Raw genomic sequence first — 22,500 nt, 5'->3', positions numbered from 1 at the left:
TTCTAATGAATATTAGTTTAGAGTTACTGTTAGTGGATTGTCTTTCAAAGGAAGATAGAGTGAGCAGATAGGAAGTTTGTGGTAAAAATTATTGGGATGCAAGTCTTTCCTCAGTAGGTTTAAAGCTTCAGAAGGGATTGATAAACTTTTTTTTTAGTTTTAGAGATGCCTCCTCATATGTTTTGTATGATTATCAATATTATATTAACATCAATACATAATTATATTATTATTTAATCTTATTTCTTTGTATATAGAATTTAAAAAGGGTTCATTAGAGTAGAGGACTCAAACCTAGACCGTTATCTGTTTATTTATTCATCAGTAACACTTTTACTCTTCAGTGTGGATCCGTGCATGAGAGAAATGATGGAGATCATCGAGGCATACAATGACTTCCTTCGTAACTCCGGATGCCTTGATCACTTTACTCTTTACAAGATCTTGAAAAAGCATATGGCAGGGAAGCATGAAGTGCTGAAAGATATTGCATCAAAGGTATATAGCCTTATTTGCTGTGCTCTTCTGTATTCTCCAGGGCAGGATATCAATGGCCTTTGAAATTAGATGAGTATGTAGCTTTATTATAGATTAATATGAAGGTCATGATGACATTAAATGGAGATTGCAATGAATACTAACCGCCCTATTATTAAGAAATTTGTGTGTGGGTGTGTCTGTCTTTTTTCTTGTGTCAATTAGACTGCATAGAGAAGCAGAGATTCATAGGCATGACAAGATGAAAGTATATTTGCTTTCTTTGATAAAACTTCAGTGCCAAGAATGATTGAAATAGTTGGTGCTATATAAGGGTTTCAAATGGATAAAAATAATAAAGAATTGAAGATATTGCATAATGTATGGTGTTCAGCACAGAATGCAGAAGATGCAGACCAGTATTGTTGACTTTTTCTCTGACAAAGAATAGCCTGAGAATGAAAAGAACTCATATATTTGACCCCAGCCTCAGATCACTCAGTTGATTAACTTTGTGATACCCTATTGATTCTAGTTAATTTCTTGTTTTCTTGTAGTAGCTTAAACCAAAGTCTGATTCTGTACACATGTTTCAGTCATAACTTACATTCCTGCAGGTGTACATCCTAGAAGCTGTGAGCCAAATGCCAGCCATAGAGAGAGAGTTGGTGAAGATCCTTCTACAGAGTGCTAAAGCCTTCAGAGCCACAGTGGGGCTGCCTCTTGCTGCAGACACTTCTGGCACTGCCTATGATTTAAACATGTCAGGCATTGGAGACGTTGATGACCTAGCATTGTCTCAAGGAAACACCGACCAACTACAGCAAGATACAGACAAGCCAGAGGAGGATTCTCAAGGCATTAAAGGGAATAATGGCAGTAGCATTGCCAGCTTGGAGATTGACTCCCTGGAATGTCCCTTAGTAGAGTACCTTAGCTGCGAGCCCAAAGAGGCATGTGAGGGGTACACATGCACAGAATCTGAGCTTTATGTTGAGCAGCTAATCCTCTCTCACCTACGGTTGCTTATAAATACAAGGGATGAACTGGCTTTGACAACCAGTTGTAGCATCCCAGGGAGAGAGATCTCACAGCAAGGCTTTGCAGACATTAAAGATGAAGCTCAGAAGAAGAACATGCCCATGTTTCAGGTAATGTGTCACTTACCTTAATTTGTTTTGGGGCCCTTATGATTTGTGTATGTACTTTTGAATGAGATAATTTGATAATACTACAAGTTAACATGTGAAGTTACTGGTACAAAGCTGTTAATGTTACACTTAATAATTGTGAAGGAGTGTAATCATATGCAAATTATTATTTTAGCTTCATATTTTGATAATTAGAGTAATGTTAATTTAGTAAGTAATTTTCAGAGTGAAAGATTATCAATTCTTCCAATCATAATTTTAAAGTACATTACTTGCAAATATGCTCAGTCTGTAATCTGGCTAATCCACAGACCATACTCTCCTTCATCATGCGACTGCGTCTTGGTGGTAAGGGGTACCAGCCAGACCCGGAAAACCCAGTACTGCTCCATGCTAAGCCTCTGGGGGAATTTGTGGACTCCATTATGAAGCTTCAGAGCGTAGCAGAGGAGGAACCTGACCTAAGGTGAGTCTTTCACTTTGTTCCCATTTTCAGATTTTTTGTGTTACTGTTTAGTTGTTTCATTTTTATTTCTTCACCCTCTTCTTGGAGTGGTGACTCCTGGATATGTGGCATGGAGGCTCAGTCCACATGTACACTTCTGTGCAGTGTCAAAGTAATTTTTTTACATTTTTTCCCTTTGCAATGTTTTTATCTTTGTAGCATAATCATTTTGAGTTTTTGTTTTTTACCTATACCAAGGTTTAAATATATTTATTTGGTATGCTGTATCAAGATGATGATAAACTAGCTATGAGATTCATATATTCATATTCATACTGATATATATTCTTCATATGCTTCTGAACCATTAAGGTATTCATTATGTAGGAATTATTTCATGTAAATCTTATCTAGATACTATTTGTCATGAAAAATACAGTCTGAAATAATAAATGTAATGAATAACAAATGTAATGCCACCATTGCTGTAAGTGAGATAAAAAAAAAAAAAAAAAATGGACACTAACCTATTATTGAAATATGAGATACAAATAACAATTAATAACTGAGCAGTGTTGAAGTCTAAGCTCATTTGCATCATTTGTCCTAATGATGCTAACACTGCTTGATATCACTAGAAGGTAATGTAGAAAGTTAAAGCTCTCATGAATCATTCCAGTACATTCAGAAGTATCAGGTTGCAACCAATTCTCTTTCACTTGATACTTTTCATTTTTCCTCTTATTCAACTTCTCTCAGATATTTTTGCTTTTTCTCCCCCTGATCAGTCTCTTCCTTCTTACTAGGAAAGCATCCTCAAAGGTACTCTCCCTCATCAAGAGTGGTCTGGTGCGCATGAGGGGCTGCGTCCTCAAGAAGGCAACCATCGAGCAAGTGTGGGGGAGGCTAAATGCAACCCTTGACAGCCTTCTCAACGACCACCCGAGGGATGGCCAGGTCACCCAAAAGGTCCAGCAGACCAAAGGGCTTCGACCCTGTCTCAAGGTACTTACTGATCCTGTGAATAGAACTGGGAATGTGCTGATATGTATGAAATGGAAATTCAATATTTAGGAAGAGAATTATTATGTAGTCATTCATCTTTGAAAACTCGGCAAAAGTTAATCATGTTGAGACAGTGTTAACTCAGTGCTCAGTAGTGATGATAAACTGTTCTTAAGATTTATATATAGGTAGTTACATTGATGACTTTGTACATGTGCTTTTTTTCTTTCTTTCTTTCTTTTTCTTTTTCTTTTCTTTTCTGTTCAGTTCTTTCATTCTCTAAAGGGGTTGGAATTTATTACAAGTAACCCTGGCCATTGTTATTCTTTTTTTTTCATAATTTTATTTTGTACCATTTGAAAACTTAGATCCACAAGCATTCATAATTTGCTACATGTTTATTTGGTAGAATCCATTCTCTTGGTATGTCAGTAACTAAATCTCTCAAGAATCTCCAAATTAATTTCATTGCAAATTTCCAGGTCTTGCTCCAGTTATGTGATGAGATCAGTGGCCATGCATCATCAATGGGTATTGTGGATGCCCTGGGAGAGCACTTCCTTACACAGTGCAGCAGCTCTCGCAAGACAGCAACACCCATTCGAATCCCCTCAGTCCTGTCATTGTTCAGGTATTTCAGTGTTACAATTTGACAGAGAGGGGGAGTAGGAAAGACAGAGAGGGGCAGGGGGATGAGGAAAGACAGAGAGTGACAGGGGAAGAAAGAATGACAGAGAAGGACAGGGGGAGGGGGAAAGGCAGAGAGTATAAAAGGTGCTGAACCTCCTATATGATGATTACTGGTGGGCAGTAGTGATACACCGATGTGGTTTCACACTTTATTTAAGAATCACTAGTATTAGTATTCATCGTGGGACGAAAGCATGATTACACACCACGTGTTAGCTCGCCCCACGAGAGAGCACTCACGTGGTGTTGAGCTTGCATGCTACATTATGTTATGCAGTATGCTATAGAGAGGGACAGGGGAGGGGGAGAGGGAAAAAGAGAGAGAGAGAGGAAGAAGGAACTATTTCATTAAGCAGTTATTTATCCATTATCTTTTGGTATAGTTATTATTTTTCATTCACAATTTTAGTAGCATGACACACAATGATGAAATAAAGAAAGAGAGTGAGTAAAATTTTGGTGAAAGAAACAATTTTGAAATTATATTAATATACATAAGTTTTATCGTCAACACTTTCTCTTTCTTTTTTTAACTCGCCAACTCTAACCCTTGATCTTGTGACAAAAAAAAAAACTACTACTACTTTAATGGAGTTCTCACAGTTCCATTTGAAATAAAGTATCTACCCCTGAAACTCTTCCATCCTGACCTCAAAAACTAATTAAGATTTAAATTAATAATGTTAAGGAACACACATAAGTAACATATAGAATAAAGAAGTAGAAATATCATATTGTTGAATATTCCTACAGGTCTCCAGCAGAGGCAAAGGACAGCAACAATGGAGATGGAGTTGATAGTGAAGGGAACCTCCTTGTTCGAATCATGAAAAAGAAAGGACTGGCCCCCAAGGAAGAAGCTCAGCCCCAGAGGTATGGCACAGGCCTCATCAGTGTCTGTTTGTGTTTATTTTGAAAGAAATGTTTTAATAATTATTTCAACTTAGTGTTTTGAGATTTACTAGTTGTTATAGAGGAGAATAAAATAATTTTTGAGAACTGAAGTGGAGGAATGATTGATTGTATTCAGAGAAAACTTTACATGCTACTTGTATTTGATTGTTTATTTATTTTTTCATTGCATCTATCCTTCCTAGATTCCAGTCATCATGTGCATGGGCTCCCGAAGACATGTCACCGGTGAGGCCAAACGGTGCCAACAACAGCCTCTCCCCAATTGTAGGTCCGACACTGAAGGCTGTGGGCAAAGGCAGCAGGAGCAGTCAGAACTGGAGGGAGATTGTCAGTTCTCTGCCGAAACGGGAGGTAAGTTGACAGCTTTGGGATAAATTGTCCAGATTTTGTGTTGATTTATTAATAAAGAAATCTGTTTTTTATATTGGTTGCCACAGCATTTGATGAGATTAATTAATTTCTTGTATTTTTTGGCTTATGCCTTGTTTATTATTTTTATTTTCATATTTCTTCAGTTATAAACATATTGGCAAATATATTTTAGGTATTCTATCTATCAGAACTTCTTATAAAAAATTGTAATATTACATTAGGGTGATGCTAATGACGCTGGAGAAACAGAGGAAGCACCACCAGAAAGCACTGAGGAAACAAACAAGAATGAGGAGAAGAACCAGGCAAACCCAAGTGAAAAGGCCAGTGGGAAGACCAAGAAAAAATGTAGCAAGAGATCTTTACTGTCTGACATAGCAAACATATCAGCCGAACCTGAGGCCAAGAAAGCAAAGGCTGAGGCAACTAAGCCGCAGAAGGAGAAAGCTCCATCCAAGAAGAGTGCCAAGCTGAAGCCCATCCCAAAGGGCCAGAGGTCAATTACGGCATTTTTCAAGACATAGAGGTCTTGCATCTGTTTGTATAGGGGGTTCCAGGGTGTTGTTTTAAATGGGGTGTCTTTGTATAGGTCAGTGTCTTTATAGGGTACCTGGATTTCATTAGAGGAGAGAAGAAACCTTCATATGAAGATGTTCTCAGATTTATTTTAGTATCTGTCAAGATGAAATTGTATTATACTTACAAGTGTGTCTGTGTTTTGTGTGTGAATTGGGAAGGTTAGTATGGTACTTTCTTTAGGTGTGCAGGAATGGGTTAGTTTATCATTTGTCGTAAATATTGTTATTGAATATTTTACAGGATGTGAGCATAACAATCATTATTTTTATGTTCAGCATTACTGCTGTACACCATGTACAGCATAAAACTGCTTTTTATGTGTTCCTGTTATATTTTATTTATTTAGAATTTTAAGTTCTATACTACAATATGCCAAAGGTTTTGAGAAGCCAATGAATGTATTTTGTGCATTAATGGATTTTACCAAATATAGGAAGCCTAGTCTATTATTCTATAGGAAAAATCTTCAATACAGTGATAAGCAAATGCACCTTATTAGCTGTAATATAACAGCAGATTTATGTAATCTGAGTTCTTCAAATATAAGTATTTTGAATAGTTATTTGATAAATTAATGCTTATAATGTTATAGTTGTGTGTAAAAGTTGGTTTACCATATTAAAAAATTGTAACAGTGAAGAATGGTTTACATGAAAATTCCATGACAGACCTCCTTTTAATAGGGGTAAAAAGAAAGAAAGAAACAATAATAAATATATATCCATGCTGACAGAGTTCATGTATGATAACTCCTTAAAAATTGTATTGTATTTACTCAAGATTTGTTTAACAATGAGGGACCATTTTGCCTTATGATGTACAAAAGTAATAATTTTTGTTAGTCCTCTGGTATTTTTTAAATTTTACCATAATGTTAAAGGACTCTAGTGTTGCTTTAAATGGAGTTGTGATACTCTTTGCATTAACTTTGATGTTAAGATGTCTATATGCAATGATCTATGATATTAAAAGATGAATTAGGCTTGATTTGGGCTAGTGAAATTAAAGCCTCATTTATAAACTTTGGTTTACGGTTTTATGACTTAATTATTTGTAGGTATTTAGTATCTATATGCATATCATATACTCAGGTTTTTGTAATTTTAGGGGAGTGGAAAGGCTTTAAAACAGACGATATAGGTTGTGCTTATTTGTTTCATTGCAGTTTTATACCTATAAAACAAGATAGATAGGTTGTACTGCCAGACTGACAAATATTGTGTTGAGAGTGGAGATGTGAAAATAATTTTTAAATTATATTAACACAGCTAATATATTGGTTTGAATATGTATACAATAAAAATGTGAAAACTAATTCATTCAGTATTTTTATTGGAAAGTGTTCTTTGTAAGGCTTTAATAAAAATTAATCTTTGATCAAAGAGTTAGAGGAAGAAAGTTACCTATAAGTTCTAGTTATTATGCATAGTAATACAAGTCGAATAGTAATGTTTAAAAAAAAGATAGTTTGACAAACCTTTCGAACCTATTAACAAGGGCTATCACACAGTTTTGTCTAAAGAGTTTTTCTTATTGCTTTCTTAAAATAGTCCTGCGAGTGAATATAAAAGGTGGTGTGGATAATTTGCCAAGCTTCATTTAGCTGTCTTCTTTTTATTTACATTACTTGAATACCATGTTTTAGATAACATATCCTACAAATCAAAAGAAGAAACAATTGAGACAGTAATCAAATTTAATCTATTAACTTTCCCTGAAGCCTGGAAGATATATTGAGTAATGAATATGTAACATGGAGTGATAAACCTCCTATGAAAAATACTGTATCATATTTTACCCATCAAAGATGTATAGCAACAGCAAACACTAAATAGTTATATTTGATGCAGGTAAATTCAAAAACTGGTTTGCAAATAAAGTATGGAAGAGGCTAAGAAAAGAAGTCATTTCTTAAGTTGCTTTGCTAAGTTCTTAATAATCTGGCATAGCAGTCTTAATTTATCTCTTCTGAGGTGAACTTTATTCTTTGTGTGTCCCCCCCCCGCCAGTCCCTTGCTCGTTGTGAGTTAGGGGCAGTTAGAAGAAGAGACTGAGGCCCAAGGTAGGGGATCACCCCTACCCTGGACCTCAGCTCTCGCCTCAACTAATTTTGCATTGGGTTTTCTTCCCCTTTCCTTTTCCGAAAGGATGGAAGGCTGGATTTGCGTCAGTCCCGAACTTCCTTCGTACTCTGTTTGCTCTTCCCTCTTTACCCTTTTCATTACCATACTAACCAGTGCTTTACAACCTTTAACTTTAATATATTTTGTCCTGATGAGTAACTAATTTTACTCTTTTTGCCACTGTATTGTATCAGTACTGCATGACCTTTCCTTCCTCATTATATTTTGAATAAGACACTAATGACAGAGGTTGATGTGGCTGATTTTTTTCTAGCTGTCGAAAATACCATTTGGAAAAGAAAGAAAGAAAAAGTTACAGGGAAAGACATGAGGAAAATACTGAGAAAGTCACAATGGGTAGTGTCTCAGGACATCCCTTTCCAGGGTCTTCCTTTGCTTGCATGGAGGAGATGGAGAAGAAGGAAAAGGCTAGAAAAGAAGGTAGAGAAACAAAGACTTCTGATTCCTCTTGCTGTTCTAAAATCCCAATGAAAGGGCTCTTTAAAATCATGTGACAGCTTTTGGTATTATAGGAATGTGAGCTATTCCTTCTTTTATTCGTTTGTGTAGAAAAGGTATGTAGTGCAAATGAGGGTATCTATAAAGTTGATGATCATGACAAATGGAAAAGAGATAAAAAGAAAATATTATTGATTAAATGAAATGATAGAACATCAAAGCTTATGATACTTGAAGAACTAATTCAGACTCAGTTCAAAAACAATAATAATATTAATAATTATAATAATGATAATTGTAATAATAATAATAATGATAATGATAGCAATGATAATAATAATAACAATCATAACAGTGATAGTGTCAAATTATGATATTGCAAATGTCAACTACCACTTACGTTACTACTAGTATTAGTAATATTGATAATAACAACAGGAACATATTATTGCATATAAGGACATATTGCATATAAGCTGATATCAATAGGAAAACCAATAAATACTTACTAATGACAATGTGACAGGGATAATGATGATGATAACAGCTGTAATACAAACAAAAAAATGGCGAAAGAAAAATAAAACACCATAGGGACACACACACAAAAAATGTACAGATCGAATCAGATACTTTATGCTCATTCTACACACCTGTGCACCGGTAAAAGATCCTAATGCATGATAACAATGAGCATAAATACTACTTTCTCTTTCTCTCTACAGATAGAAAGAGGGAGGAGGGGGGAGAGTGAATACCAAATCGTAATTTCATCATGAATAAAACATTTACCTATGTACACGTTACTGTAGATAACAAATGTACACCTGATTGAGTTATGAGCAAAACGTGTCTGTGGTTTCATTGGAAATATTACGTCATAGGTAACACAACGTTTTGCGTGCGTTCAAGAAGGGCAAGAACTTTCTCCATAGCCAATAAAATTATTGTGGAAAAAAAGCACCATGGCAACACAAAAAATTGGTACAGATCGAAAATATATATAATTCATGCTTATTCTGCTCATCTATTTATCGTTGAAAGAACCTAAGGTTGGTGATGGTATCAAGAGAGAAAGGTGGGAAGGGAAGGAAATGAAAGAGAAAGAGAAAGATGGGAAGTAAAGGAAATGAAAGGGAGAGAAAGGTGGGAAGGGAGGGTAATGGAAGAGAGAGAAAGGTAGGAGGGGAGGGAAATAAAAGGGAGAGAAAGGTGGGAAGGGAGGGTAATGAAAGAGAGAGAGAAAGGTAGGAATGTCGGGAAATGAAAGAGAAAGAAGGGAAGGGAAGAAAATGAAAGGAGGGAAGGAGGGAAATGAAAGAGAGAGAAAGGTGGGAAGGGAGGGACATGAAAGAGTGAGGAAGGAGGGAATGGAGGGGAATGAAAGAGAAAGAGAGAAAGGTTAATGGAAATGAGAGAGAAAGGTGGGAAGGGAGGGAAATGAAAGAGAAAGAGAAAGGAGGGAATGGTGGGGAATGAAAGAAAGAAAGGTTAATGGAAATGGGAGAGAGAGAAAGGTGGGAAGGGAGGGAAATGAAAGTGAGAGAGAGAGAAAGAAATGGTGGAAGGAAAGTAGAGAAAGATAGAAAGGTAGGGAGATAAATGAAATAGAGAGAAAAAGAAAGGTTGGCGGGAAAGGAAAGAAAGAGAGAGAGAAAGGAAGAGAGAAGAGAAAACAGGGAGAGAGAGAATGAATAATAGGGGGGGGGGGACACGGAAAGAGAGAATATTCGGGAGTACCAATCGTATTCCTGCAAGCAACATCTGCACATACACAGGGAAGAAACCTGAGCAAAACCTGTCAATAAATTTACAAGGAGTATTATGACGTCGCTTCAGAAATGTCCGCTTATCAGTATGAAGTTCTGATTGCACATCATACTCGTGCTAGGTACCATAGACTTGGAAGTAGAATGAAGAGTAAGATTTCTTTCAGAGAATGTACCATACTCCATACTAAGGAGATAGAAAGAGAGAGGGATAGAGAGAGAGATGGGGTAGAGAGTGAGAGATTTGATAAATTTATTACATCCAGTTGACGGCAGACAGTTTTACAAAGGAGTGCAAAAGATGAGAGAGAGAGACACCGAGAGTGAGAGTCGGACAGACAGACAGTCACACAGACGAGGGGAGAGGGGAGGGAGGAAGAGGGGGTCGGAGAGAGAGAGAGAGATAGAGAAAGGAGATGGCAAAGGGAAAATTCCGAAATACCAAATTGTAATTTCATCATAAATATGCATTTATCTATGTATACTTCCCTGCATCCAACAAGTGCACACGGGGATATGGCATGGACGAAACATGCCTATAGTTTTGTCAGAAATATTTCGTCATAACACAACGTTTTGCGCGCGGCGAACACGTATTGTACATGACTATTCTGTCGCCTTAAAACCTCCTCTCGCCGGATAAAGCTCTCAGTATGAACTCAGAGTGCAATCACTACGTATCTATTATTGTTCGTGCGCTATACATGATATTGATATTGGTGCTAAATATCATAGACTTTAAAGTATACAGGTGGCAGATTTCTCGTGTATAATATATTATCGTACCTCCGGCAACAAAGAGGTGTATTTGCATCGACTGATATTTATATCGTATATTGTTTAGCTGCAGTGTATGCAATCCAGGGATAACTTTTCACCTGAATAAGACGGAAACAAAAACAGAAAAAAGGTAAAGTTTTGTCTCAGCTGTTCATGTTGCCATATATTGAGTTTATGATTAGCAGTTAACGGGTTATTTCATTTGTTTTATTTTATGGAATGTATATTTTTGACAGATATTAATCATTTACATTAGAAATCGTTTCACATTACAAACAAAAAGTGTTAAAAATGCTCAGTGAGAATATCATATCCTAGTTACATTGCAATGTTTACTGCAACAGGAACTCGCAATATCCTTGACAAAACGAAAACGAAATTGCTTCAAAAGATGATCTTTTACACACCACGAAAATTATTGATGTGCTTCCTATTGCTTACAGAATGCCTAGACAGTTGTCCTCAAAACTGAAATAAATAAATAAATGATTAAAAATTCTCTCTCGCAGAAGCCTTCGCGATGGTGTCGAGCAGCGAACGCAGAGCCGCCATGCAGAGCCTCCTCGGCCAGGCACTCAAGACCACAGCCCGGGACGCTCTGCTTCTGCTCTACAATGCCAGGTTCGTAGATGAGGTCGTGATGAACTTTGGAATTATTTTGTCAATGTGTCAAACTAATACATATATATATATATATATATATATATATATATATATATATATATATATATAAATGTGTGTGTGTGTGTGTGTGTGTGTGTGTGTGTGTGTGTGTGTGTGTGTGTGTGTGTGTGTGTGTACACAAGCACACGAACACACACAAACGCTGTGTGCGTTTTTGTGTATGTGTATGTGTACACACACGCACATGCCCAGATATATGCATATATGCATACACATACACACACGCAAACACACACACACACACACACACACACACACACAAATATATATATATATATATATATATATATATATATATATATATATATATATATATATATATATATATATACAGGCACATGCACATATACACATACATATACGTATCACAGATGTATTACCCTTTTTCACATGGTAGTACAAAACTAACGAGCCACGCCCTCCCTCTCGGCAGGTTCCCTAAGGCGAATCCGGGAAAGAAACCCTACGACGTCCTGATGAAGTCCGCCAAAGCCAAGGAGATCCTGCAGAAGAATCCCGCGATGGCCAAGACGATAATGGAAGACAAGAAGGAAAAGCTGGACATCTCGGCCCTCTGTCTCCTCCTTCGTTACTGCTGCGGACTCCGGAAGAATGCCTCAGCGTGGTCTTCTCTCTCTCATCTGGAAGGTGCGTTCTGGCGGCCCAGGGAGTGTGCGCCGTGACTTCCTGAGAAACCTCCTCTTTGTATAGTCTTTTCCCTTCCTCAGTCCAGTAGAGTCCATGTGTTTCTCAGAAGGGACACGGATGCTACCAGCATTGTATTTTTTTCCTTGTGCATCACGTCACTCGCTGATGCGTGAGAAAGTGTGAGTTCTGGTGCGCAGTAAGTGTGAGAGCGAAGCAAGGTAGCGGAAGATGGATGGAATTTCCTGTATATTTATGTATTATGATTGGCACCTTTTTCTTCTCCGTTGTTATTAAGAACCGCTGATTAAATCCGTTGTTATTAAGAACCGCTGATTAAATCCTTGTCCTCGTCTTCCAGGGAACATTTCCGAGCTGCGAAAACTCCGCAACGAAGACGGACACTGGACGGAGGAGGGCAGCAGCGACTCGTCCGTGAAGGAGTCGTGGGATCGCTTGGAGGCGGCCGTGACGAAGGTCCTGCAGCTGGGCGGCCTGGAGAGTCATGTCCCTCGCTTCAAGAAGGAGCTCCAGGATAAGAGGGCCGTGAACCCGTTCCAAAGGGCGTACGACAGAGATGAAGTCAGAGGTGCGTGTCTTCCTCTTGTCCACAGCTACTGAGTCGTTGGTGGAGCCAGTTGATTTGTCAGATTGGGTTATTTATATATTACTCATTCATTTTCTATTGATGTATTTGCCAACTAAAGCATTTCTAGAAGTACATAGCTTATAAAGTTGCCTCATACGTCGATTAAGCATCTAAAATGTTATGAGTAAAGCAAGTAAGTAATAAGTGGAGAGGAAATGAACGCAACTGCTTTCCTTTTGCAGTCTCCATGCAAGAGGAACTGAGGGAGGTCTTCCGCAGCGGGGGCAAGACCACCCAAATGCCCCTCGTGTGGGCTGGGAAGAACTTCAGCTTCCACCACAAAGCCACAACCACCTACACCAGCAGCAGATTTTCCGTCAACCGTGATGGGTAAGCCACATGACATTTCTATACACATACATAGAGATACATGTATATATCTCTTTCATTTCTAGCACTTCTTTCAGACTTGATTTCTTGAGGTTGACCGTTGTCAATACCTTTTGCGCTTCTCCCGCAGGACACTGGTGCCCGTGGAGAGTGACGGCGTGGTCGGGGCGCGGGGGCCGTGGCAGACCCTGGTGGTGCAGGGGGAGTCGGGGACGGGCAAGACCTCCCTCCTGCGCTACTTGGCCGACCTGTGGAGCACGTCGCCATGCCCGCTGTCCTCGTTGGCAGCGTTCGAGTTCCTGCTCTTCTTGGACTGCAACGCCGTCACCACTCGGACCTTCAAAGTTTTCGACATTCTCAAGGAAATATTTCCTAAAGCCAGTGCCAAGTGGAGGCCTGGCAGTCTCCTGAAGGTCCTGACGCAGGCTGGCAGCAGCGTCATGATCATGATCGACGCTTTCGACGAGAGGCTGGAGGCTTTCCAGGATGCCTTCCAGAACCTGCAGAAGGCGTGTCCGGAGGCCTTCTTCCTGATCACCACGCGGCCCCACTGCGTCCCCGCCATCGTCAAGCTTTGTGAGAGACAGGTGCTGCGGGTGACGGCTCACGGCTTCAGCAGAGCGAGCGCAAGGAACTACGTGGACAAACTGCTGGTATTGCAAGGGAAAGCTGGAGACCCGGACGAGATGCTGCAGTTGCTGTCCAGCCACAAAGAACTGCTGGCCATCCCGCAGCTGCTATGCTGGTGCACCTGGTTCTGGGCGGAGGAGGGCGGCGCCCAGTTCTCGACGCTGGGCAAGACCTTCCTTAAGGTGACGGAATTCATCCTGAAGAAAATGTGTCACATCAACGGCAAGCGGGTGCTGTCCGGGGAGGTGCCAAAGGAGGGCCAGAAGTGGCTCAGCTTGGTGGCTCGCGTAGCCTTCGACCATACAAGGTCAGGCCGGAGCTCCCTGCCAGAATGCAGTCCGGAAGTGAAACAGCTGTATCGCGAAGCGTCTAAACTGCGGCTTCGACCGCGAGAGGCTGTGTCCAGCCTGATGCAGTGCGACGAGAGCCGCATGACAGGCGTGGGAGAGTACATCAGCTTCCATTTCCTTCACACCTCGCATGCCAACTTCCTGGTCGCCTACCACATATGCGAGGCGCTGAAGGGAGACAAGAAAGCGACGATTACCAAGCTTCTAAAGGGTTTCAAGGACGACAAACAGGCTATACTGAGTTTCGTGGTCAGTCTCCTTTATGTGAATGATAAAGGAAAAATTGACCCCAAACGGGAGCAAGAAATTTCGGCGGTGGCCAAAGACTTCGTACACTTCTACGATATCAATTACTATTTGACGCTGATCGAGGAGAGCGGCCACAGCCAGAGCTTAGCGGAGGCCCTGGCCTGTAACATGCCAATGGACACCAGCTTTGGAGACGCGCTTCCAAAACCCCTTTTGCTTGGAACGAGTGGAATGAGGTCGAGCATCGTCCCTGCGGCACCTTCGGGCCATCTGTGGGTACGAAGGAGGGAGTTGAAGCACGGCCAGGCGCTATCCATGCTCCTCTGCGCGGCCAAGCCAGCTCGCCTGTGGCTGCAACTCTCGTCTCCCGACGCGTGTGTCCCGGACGCTTCACCAGGGGAAAGCGTGGCCGCCATGAGGCTGATTTCGAAGGCGTACAAAGGCAAGCCCCTGTGCGATTTGAGGGTGAGCGGCCTCGTCAGCAGCACTCCAGTCTCGTGGCCGAAGAACCTGTGGTGGTTGACGCTGGAGCGAGGAAGAGTGAAGGGAAGTCTCGGGCTGCGTGAGGGCCTGCTGAAGCTGACCTACAGCGAGTGTTCGGGAATCGAAAAGGTGAACGTCCCGAACAGTGTCAAGTCGTTGGCCCTTCAGAGAATGGACGTGGAGGACCTGTGTGTCGGCAAGGGCGTGGAGTGTTTGACGCTAGAATCGTGCAACATAAAGAAGGTGTGGTCGGTGCCTGCAGGTCTTAAGAAAGTGAACCTGATAGACTGTTCAGCGAGTGAGGGCGCCATCCTGTCCCTTGCTCGACAGCATCGAATCACGGCCAACATAGGAACTTCCTTTGGCCATGAAGAGTGAGGAGGAACCAGCCATTACTTGCGAAATATTGAAGTCTGAAAACGACTATATATTTTATATGAACATAATGATTATATGATACTAGGAGTGTTCTTAGTACAAACGTTATTGTAATAATTGTTTAATGTCGAATTATCATATTACCGTTTTATTATCGCGAATATTTTACAAATAAACGTCTTTCCAATATATATATACATTTTTATGTTTCTTCACATCCTTACCAAAATGAGGCAGAATGAAATGAAATTAGAAAAAGATAAAGAGGAGGAGAAAGAATACGAGAGAGGGAAACAGGTGAAATGAGAGAAAGATAAAAAGATAACGAGAGAGGGAGATACAAAAAAAGAAAAGAAAAGAGAAAGATAGACAAGAAATGGTTAAAAATGAGAGGAGACAGAAAAAAGACAAGGTAACAGATGCAGCTGGCATTTCGAGGAGAGGTTGAGAGAAAGAGAAAGAAAGATATAGACACGGAGAGACAGAATACGTGTTTGAGTGTGTATGAGAGAGAGCCAATGCATGTTTTTCCTGTTGCAAGTTCAGTCAAAAATACGTTTTATCTCCTCGATATTACTCTAAATCATTGTCAATAAACATGTTCATATGCTATCAATGAGTAAACAAATTCATCTATGTCATATACGCATAATATGACCGCAATACATGTACATAAACATGTCTCAACAACAGACAGGAATTTAAAACGGAATTAAAAACATCAAAAGGGACAGGGGCTGCGACACCTCCCTTGCGCCTTGCATGAAGTAGTTCCTTTATGTTTTAGCAACGATATATACAGCTCAATGGTAAACAATCCCACACAAAGCTTCAAATTAGTAAATGACCCCTGAACCCCTGAACCTGCTATTCAAGCCCCTAAGTCGCCAAGGTTCTCCTGTGTACTGTGCTTTGATTCGGGCATGGCACGTTGTTACCAGGTGGGGCATTAGAGGGAGTTTTGCCCTTCTCTTGTTGTTTTGGCATCTTCCTGCAGAGTAAAGATGTAAGTAATATTGTGATTATTTTTGCTATAGAATTAGAATAAGTTGCTATCATACCGATAGTAACAGGAGGGAAGGAAATGAAAGAGAGGGAGAGAGAAAGAAAGGGTGGAGGGAAAGATAAGAAAGAGGAAGAAAGGGGGAGAGGAGAGAAAAACAATGAGAGAATGAATAACAAAAGAAAGAGAGAGGGGGGGGGGGCACGGAGAGAGAAAATATTCGGGAATACCAATCATATTGCTGCAAACAACAACTGCACATACACAGGGAAGAAACCTGAGCAAAACCTATCTATAAATTTACAAGGAGTATTACGTCATATGTAACACTATGACGTCAACACGTATTGTACTTGACTATGACGTCGCTTCAGAAATGTCCGCTTATCAGTATGAAGTTCTGATTGCACATCATACTCGTGCTAGGTACCATAGACTTGGAAGTAGAATGAAGAGTAAGATTTCTTTCAGAGAATATACCATACTCCATACTAAGGAGATAGAAAGAGAGAGGGGAGATAGAAGGATAAAAAGATGATGATGGGGTAGAGAGCGAGAGATTTGATAAATTTAATATATCCAGTTGACGGCAGACAATTTTACAAAAGAGTGCAAAAAATGAGAGAGGGAGAGAGCGAGAGAGAGTCGGACAGACAGTCAGACAGACAGACGAGGGGAGAGGGGAGGAGGGAGTAAGGGAGTATATTTTGAATCCACTAATGACAGAGGTTGATGTGGCTGATTTTTTTTCTAGCTGTCGAAAACACCATTTGGAAAGGAAAGAAAGAAAGAAAAAAAAGTTACAGGGAAAGAAACAGTTATAGAAGAGAAAAAGGGCCTTTAAAAACGAAAATACTGAGAAAGTCACAATGGGTAATGTCTCAGGATATCCTTTCCAGGGTCTTCCTTTGCTTGCATGGAGGAGATGGAGAAGAAGGAAAAGGCTAGAAAAGAAGGTAGAGAAACAAAGACTTTTGATTCCTGTTGCTGTTCTAAAATCCCAATGAAAGGGCTCTTTAAAATCATGGTGACAGGTTTTACTATTATAGGAATCTGAGCTATCCCTTCTTTTTTTCAATTGTTTGTCTAGAAATGGTATGTGGTGCAAATGGGGGTATCTCTAAAGTTAATGATCATGACAAATGGAAAAGAGATAAGAAGAAAATATTATTGATTAAATGAAATAATAGAACATCAAAGCTTATTACACTTGAAGAACAGTAATTCTTAGCTCAAAACCAATAATAATAATAATAATGATAATGATGATAATTGTAATAATAATAATAATGATAATGATAGCAATGATAATAATAATAACAATCATAACAGTGATAGTGTCAATTATGATTTTGCAAATGTCAACTTACGTTACTACTAGTCACTTACGTTGCTACTAGTATTAGTAATATTGATAATAACAACAGGAACATATTGTTGCATATAAGAACATATTGCATATAAGCTGATATCATTAGGAAAACCAATAAATACTTAGTAATGACAATGTGACAGGGATGATGATGATAACAGCTGCAATACAAACAAAAAATTGTCGAAAGAAAAATAAAACACCATAGGGACACACACACAAAAAAATGTACAGATCGAATCAGATACTTTATGCTCATTCTACACACCTGTGCACCGGTAAAAGATCCTAATGCATGATAACAATGAGCATAAATACTACTTTCTCTTTCTCTCTACAGATAGAAAGAGGGAGGAGGGGGGAGAGTGAATACCAAATCGTAATTTCATCATGAATAAAACATTTACCTATGTACACGTTACTGTAGATAACAAATGAACACATGATTGAGTTATGAACAAAACATGTCTGTGGTTTCATTGGAAATATTACGTCATAGGTAACACAACGTTTTGCGTGCGTTCAAGAAGGGCAAGAACTTTCTCCATAGCCAATAAAATTATTGTGGAAAAAAGAACCATGGCAAAAAAAAAAAAAAAAAAAAATGGTACAGATCGAAAATATATATAATTCATGCTTATTCTGCTTATCTATTTATCGTTGAAAGAACCTGGTGATGGTATCAAGAGAGAAAGGTGGGAAGGGATGGAAATGAAAGAGAAAGAGAAAGATGGGAAGGGAGGGAAATGAAAGAGAGAGAGAGAAAGGTGGGAATGGAGGGGATGAAAGAGAGAGAAAGGTAGGAGAGGAGAGAAGTAAAAGGGGGAGAAAGGTGGGAAGGGAGGGTAATGAAAGAGAAAGAGAGAAAGGTTGATGGAAATGAAAGAGAAATAGAAAGATGGGAAGTAAGGAAATGAAAGAGAAAGGTGGGAAGGGAGGGTAATGAAAGAGAAAGGTAGGAGGGGAGGGAAATAAAAGGGAGAGAAAGGTGGGAAGTGAGGGCAGTGAAAGAGAAAGAGAGAAAGGTTGATGGAAATGAAAGAGGGAAAGGTGGGAAGGGAGGGTAATGAAAGAGAGAAAGGTAGGAAGGGAGGAAAATGAAAGAGAGAGAGAGAGAGAGAGAGAGAGAGAGAGAGGGGGGGGGGTGGAGGGAAAGGAAAGAAAGAGAGAGTAAGGGGGAGAGGAGGGAAAACAGGGAGAGAGAGATTGGATATTAAAAGAGACAGGGAGGCATGAAGAGAGAGAATATTCGGGAATACCAATCGTATTGCTGCAAGCAACAACTGCACATACACAGGGAAGAAACCTGAGCAAAACCTGTCTATAAATTTACAAGGAGTATTACGTCATATGTAACACTATGACGTCAACACGTATTGTACTTGACTATGACGTCGGTTAAAAATTATCCGCTTATCAGTATGAAGTTCTGAGTGCACATCCTCCTCGTGCTAAGTACCATAGACTTGGAAGTAGAATGAAGAGTAAGATTTCTTTCAGAGAATGTACCATACTCCATACTAAGGAGATAGAAAGAGAGAGGGGAGATAGAGAGGGATAGCGAGAGAGATGGGGTAGAGAGTGAGAGATTTGATAAATTTATTACATCCAGTTGACGGCAGACAATTTTACAAAAGAGTGCAAAAAATGAGAGAGGGAGAGAGCGAGAGAGACAGTCGGACAGACAGTCAGACAGACGAGGGGAGAGGGGAGGAGGGAGTAAGGGAGTATATTTTGAATAAGCCACTAATGACAGAGGTTGATGTGGCTGATTTTTTTTCTAGCTGTCGAAAACACCATTTGGAAAAGAAAGAAAGAAAGAAAAGTTACAGGGAAAGAAACAGTTATAGAAGGAAAAAAAGGAACTTTAAAGACGAAGAAAATACTGAGAAAGTCACAATGGGTAATGTCTCAGGATATCCTTTCCAGGGTCTTCCTTTGCTTGCACGAAGGAGATGGAGAAGAAGGAAAAGGCTAGAAAAGAAGGTAGAGAAACAAAGACTTTTGATTCCTGTTGCTGTTCTAAAATCCCAATGGAAGGGCTCTTTAAAATCATGGTGACAGGTTTTACTATTATAGGAATCTGAGCTATCCCTTCTTTTTTTCAATTGTTTGTCTAGAAATGGTATGTGGTGCAAATGGGGGTATCTCTAAAGTTAATGATCATGACAAATGGAAAAGAGATAAGAAGAAAATATTATTGATTAAATGAAATGATAGAACATCAAAGCTTATTACACTTGAAGAACAGAAATTCAGACTCAGCTCAAAACCAATAATAATATTAATAATAATAATAATAATGATAATTGTAATAATAATAATAATGATAATGATAGCAATGATAATAATAACAATCATAACAGTGATAGTGTCAATTATGATTTTGCAAATGTCAACTACCACTTACGTTACTACTAGTATTAGTAATATTGAAAATAACAACAGGAACATATTATTGCATATAAGGACATATTGCATATAAGCTGATATCAATAGGAAAACCAATAAATACTTACTAATGACAATGTGACAGGGATAATGATGATGATAACAGCTGCAATACAAACAAAAAATTGGCGAAAGAAAAATAAAACACCATAAGGACACAAAAAATGTACAGATCGAATCAGATACTTTATGCTCATTCTACACACCTGTATACCGGTAAAAGATCCTAATGCATGATAACAATGAGCATAAATACTACTTTCTCTTTCTCTCTACAGATAGAAAGAGGGAGGAGGGGGGAGAATAAATACCAAATCGTAATTTCATCATGAATAAAACATTTACTTATGTACACGTTACTGCAGATAACAAATGTACACCTGATTGAATTATGAGCAAAACATGTCTGTGGTTTCATTGGAAATATTACGTCATAGGTAACACAACGTTTTGCGTGCGTTCAAGAAGGGCAAGAACTTTCTCCATAGCCAATAAAATTATTGTGGAAAAAAAGCACCATGGCAACACAAAAAATTGGTACAGATCGAAAATATATATAATTCATGCTTATTCTGCTCATCTATTTATCGTTGAAAGAACCTGGTGATGGTATCAAGAGAGAAAGGTGGGAAGAGAAGGAAATGAAAGAGAAAGAGAAAGATGGGAAGTAAAGGAAATGAAAGGGAGAGAAAGGTGGGAAGGGAGGGTAATGGAAGAGAGAGAAAGGTAGGAGGGGAGGGAAATAAAAGGGAGAGAAAGATGGGAAGGGAGGGTAATGAAAGAGAGAGAGAAAGGTAGGAATGTCGGGAAATGGAAGAGAGAGAAAGGGAAGGAAATGAAAGGAGGGAAGGAGGGAAATGAAAGAGAGACAAAGGTGGAAAGGGAGGGGCATAAAATAGAGAGAAAGGAGGGAATGGAGGGGAATGAAAGAGAAAGAGAGAAAGGTTAATGGAAATGAGAGAGAAAGGTGGGATGGGAGGGAAATGAAAGAGAAAGAGAAAGGAGGGAATGGTGGGGAATGAAAGAAAAAGAGAGAAAGGTTAATGGAAATGGGAGAGAGAGAAAGGTGGGAAGGGAGGGAAATGAACGTGAGAGAGAGAGAAAGAAATGGTGGAAGGAAAGAAGAGAAAGAGAGAAAGGTAGGTATTTAAATGAAAGATAGAGAAAAAGAAAGGTTGGAGGGAAAGGAAAGAAAGAGAGAGAAAGGAAGAGAGAAGAGAAAACAGGGAGAGAGAGAATGAATAATAGGGGGGGGGGGCACAGAGAGAGAGAATATTCGGGAGTACCAATCGTATTCCTGCAAGCAACAACTGCACATACACAGGGAAGAAACCTGAGCAAAACCTGTCAATAAATTTACAAGGAGTATTATGACGTCGCTTCAGAAATGTCCGCTTATCAGTATGAAGTTCTGATTGCACATCATACTCGTGCTAGGTACCATAGACTTGGAAGTAGAATGAAGAGTAAGATTTCTTTCAGAGAATGTACCATACTCCATACTAAGGAGATAGAAAGAGAAAGGAGAGATAGAGAGGGATAGAGAGAGAGATGGGGTAGAGAGTGAGAGATTTGATAAATTTATTACATCCAGTTGACGGCAGACAATTTTACAAAGGAGTGCAAAAGATGAGAGAGAGAGCGAGTGAGAGTCGGACAGACAGTCAGACAGACGAGGGGAGAGGGGAGGGAGGAAGAGGGGGTCGGAGAGAGAAAGAGAGATAGAGAAAGGAGATAGCAAAGGGAAAAATAAACAGAGTCTGTAATTCCGAAATACCAAACACTAATTTCATCATAAATATGCATTTATCTATGTATACTTCCCTGCATCCAACAAGTGCACACGGGGATATGGCATGGACGAAACATGTCTGTAGTTTTGTCAGAAATATTACGTCATAGATAACACAACGTTTTGCGCGCGGCGAACACGTATTGTACATGACTATTCTGTCGCCTTAAAACCTCCTCTCGCCGGATAAAGCTCTCAGTCTGAACTCAGAGTGCAATCACTACGTATCTATTATTGTTCGTGCGCTACACATGATATTGATATTGGTGCTAAATATCATAGACTTTAAAGTATACAGGTGGCAGATTTCTCGTGTATAATATATTATCGTACCTCCGGCAACAAAGAGGTGTATTTGCATCGACTGATATTTATATCGTATATTGTCGAAACAAAGTTCTTTTCGGGTTTAGCTGCAGTGTATGCAATCCAGGGAAAACTTTTCACCTGAATAAGACGGAAACAAAAAAGAAAAGGTAAAGTATTGTCTCAGCTGTTCATGTTGCCATATATTGAGTTCATAATTTTCAGTTCGAGTTATTTCATTTGTTTTATTTTATGGAATGTATATTCTTGACAGATATTAATGATTTACATTAGAAATCGTTTCACATTAAAAACGAAAGTGTTAAGAATGCTCAGTGAGAATATCATATCCTAGTTACATTGCAATGTTGACTGCAACAGGAACTCGCAATATCCTCGACAAAACGAAAACG

The 22,500-nt window shown here is 39.3% G+C and overlaps 3 protein-coding genes across 4 annotated transcripts in view; all 3 read left to right on the top strand.

Annotated features, from left to right (window-relative positions):
- The window catches only part of LOC113814802 (PCNA-interacting partner), an 11,185-nt gene extending 4,232 nt beyond the window's left edge, over positions 1–6,953 (top strand). For both annotated transcript variants that reach the window (XM_027366854.2, XM_070135885.1), the window contains exons 5-12: positions 345–498; positions 1,095–1,628; positions 1,940–2,094; positions 2,880–3,078; positions 3,561–3,709; positions 4,522–4,641; positions 4,866–5,034; positions 5,277–6,953. In XM_027366854.2, the coding sequence (XP_027222655.2) occupies positions 345–498; positions 1,095–1,628; positions 1,940–2,094; positions 2,880–3,078; positions 3,561–3,709; positions 4,522–4,641; positions 4,866–5,034; positions 5,277–5,579 (1,783 nt within the window). In that variant the 3' untranslated portion in view covers positions 5,580–6,953. The remainder of the gene's footprint in view (positions 1–344; positions 499–1,094; positions 1,629–1,939; positions 2,095–2,879; positions 3,079–3,560; positions 3,710–4,521; positions 4,642–4,865; positions 5,035–5,276) is intronic.
- Positions 6,954–10,328: 3,375 nt separating this feature from the next.
- On the top strand, positions 10,329–15,354 carry LOC138865444 (uncharacterized). Its single transcript, XM_070135883.1, has 6 exons — positions 10,329–10,895; positions 11,275–11,386; positions 11,883–12,097; positions 12,456–12,683; positions 12,926–13,073; positions 13,204–15,354. The coding sequence occupies exons 2-6, from the start codon at positions 11,286–11,288 to the stop codon at positions 15,161–15,163; spliced, it is 2,652 nt and encodes an 883-aa protein (XP_069991984.1). The 5' UTR covers positions 10,329–10,895; positions 11,275–11,285; the 3' UTR covers positions 15,164–15,354.
- A 6,297-nt stretch (positions 15,355–21,651) lies between these two features.
- The window catches only part of LOC113814803 (uncharacterized), a 5,068-nt gene continuing 4,219 nt past the window's right edge, over positions 21,652–22,500 (top strand). Inside the window, exon 1 of the mRNA XM_070135880.1 lies at positions 21,652–22,257. The gene's annotated coding sequence lies outside the window, so the exon portion shown is untranslated. The remainder of the gene's footprint in view (positions 22,258–22,500) is intronic.

The sequence above is a fragment of the Penaeus vannamei genome, chromosome 21 (assembly GCF_042767895.1).
Source record: "Penaeus vannamei isolate JL-2024 chromosome 21, ASM4276789v1, whole genome shotgun sequence".
Classification (NCBI taxonomy): domain Eukaryota; kingdom Metazoa; phylum Arthropoda; class Malacostraca; order Decapoda; family Penaeidae; genus Penaeus; species Penaeus vannamei.
The sequence above is the reverse complement of the archived record's forward strand: the minus strand, read 5'-3'. Positions and strand labels throughout refer to the sequence as shown.

Bases quoted from the DNA above. Each gene is read 5' to 3' on its own strand.
- LOC138865444 (XM_070135883.1), top strand. From the start codon at position 11,286: ATGGTGTCGAGCAGCGAACGCAGAGCCGCCATGCAGAGCCTCCTCGGC. The intron at 12,684-12,925 runs GTGCGTGTCTTC...TTCCTTTTGCAG, and splicing joins CGACAGAGATGAAGTCAGAG to TCTCCATGCAAGAGGAACTG. The intron at 13,074-13,203 runs GTAAGCCACATG...CTTCTCCCGCAG, and splicing joins TTTTCCGTCAACCGTGATGG to GACACTGGTGCCCGTGGAGA.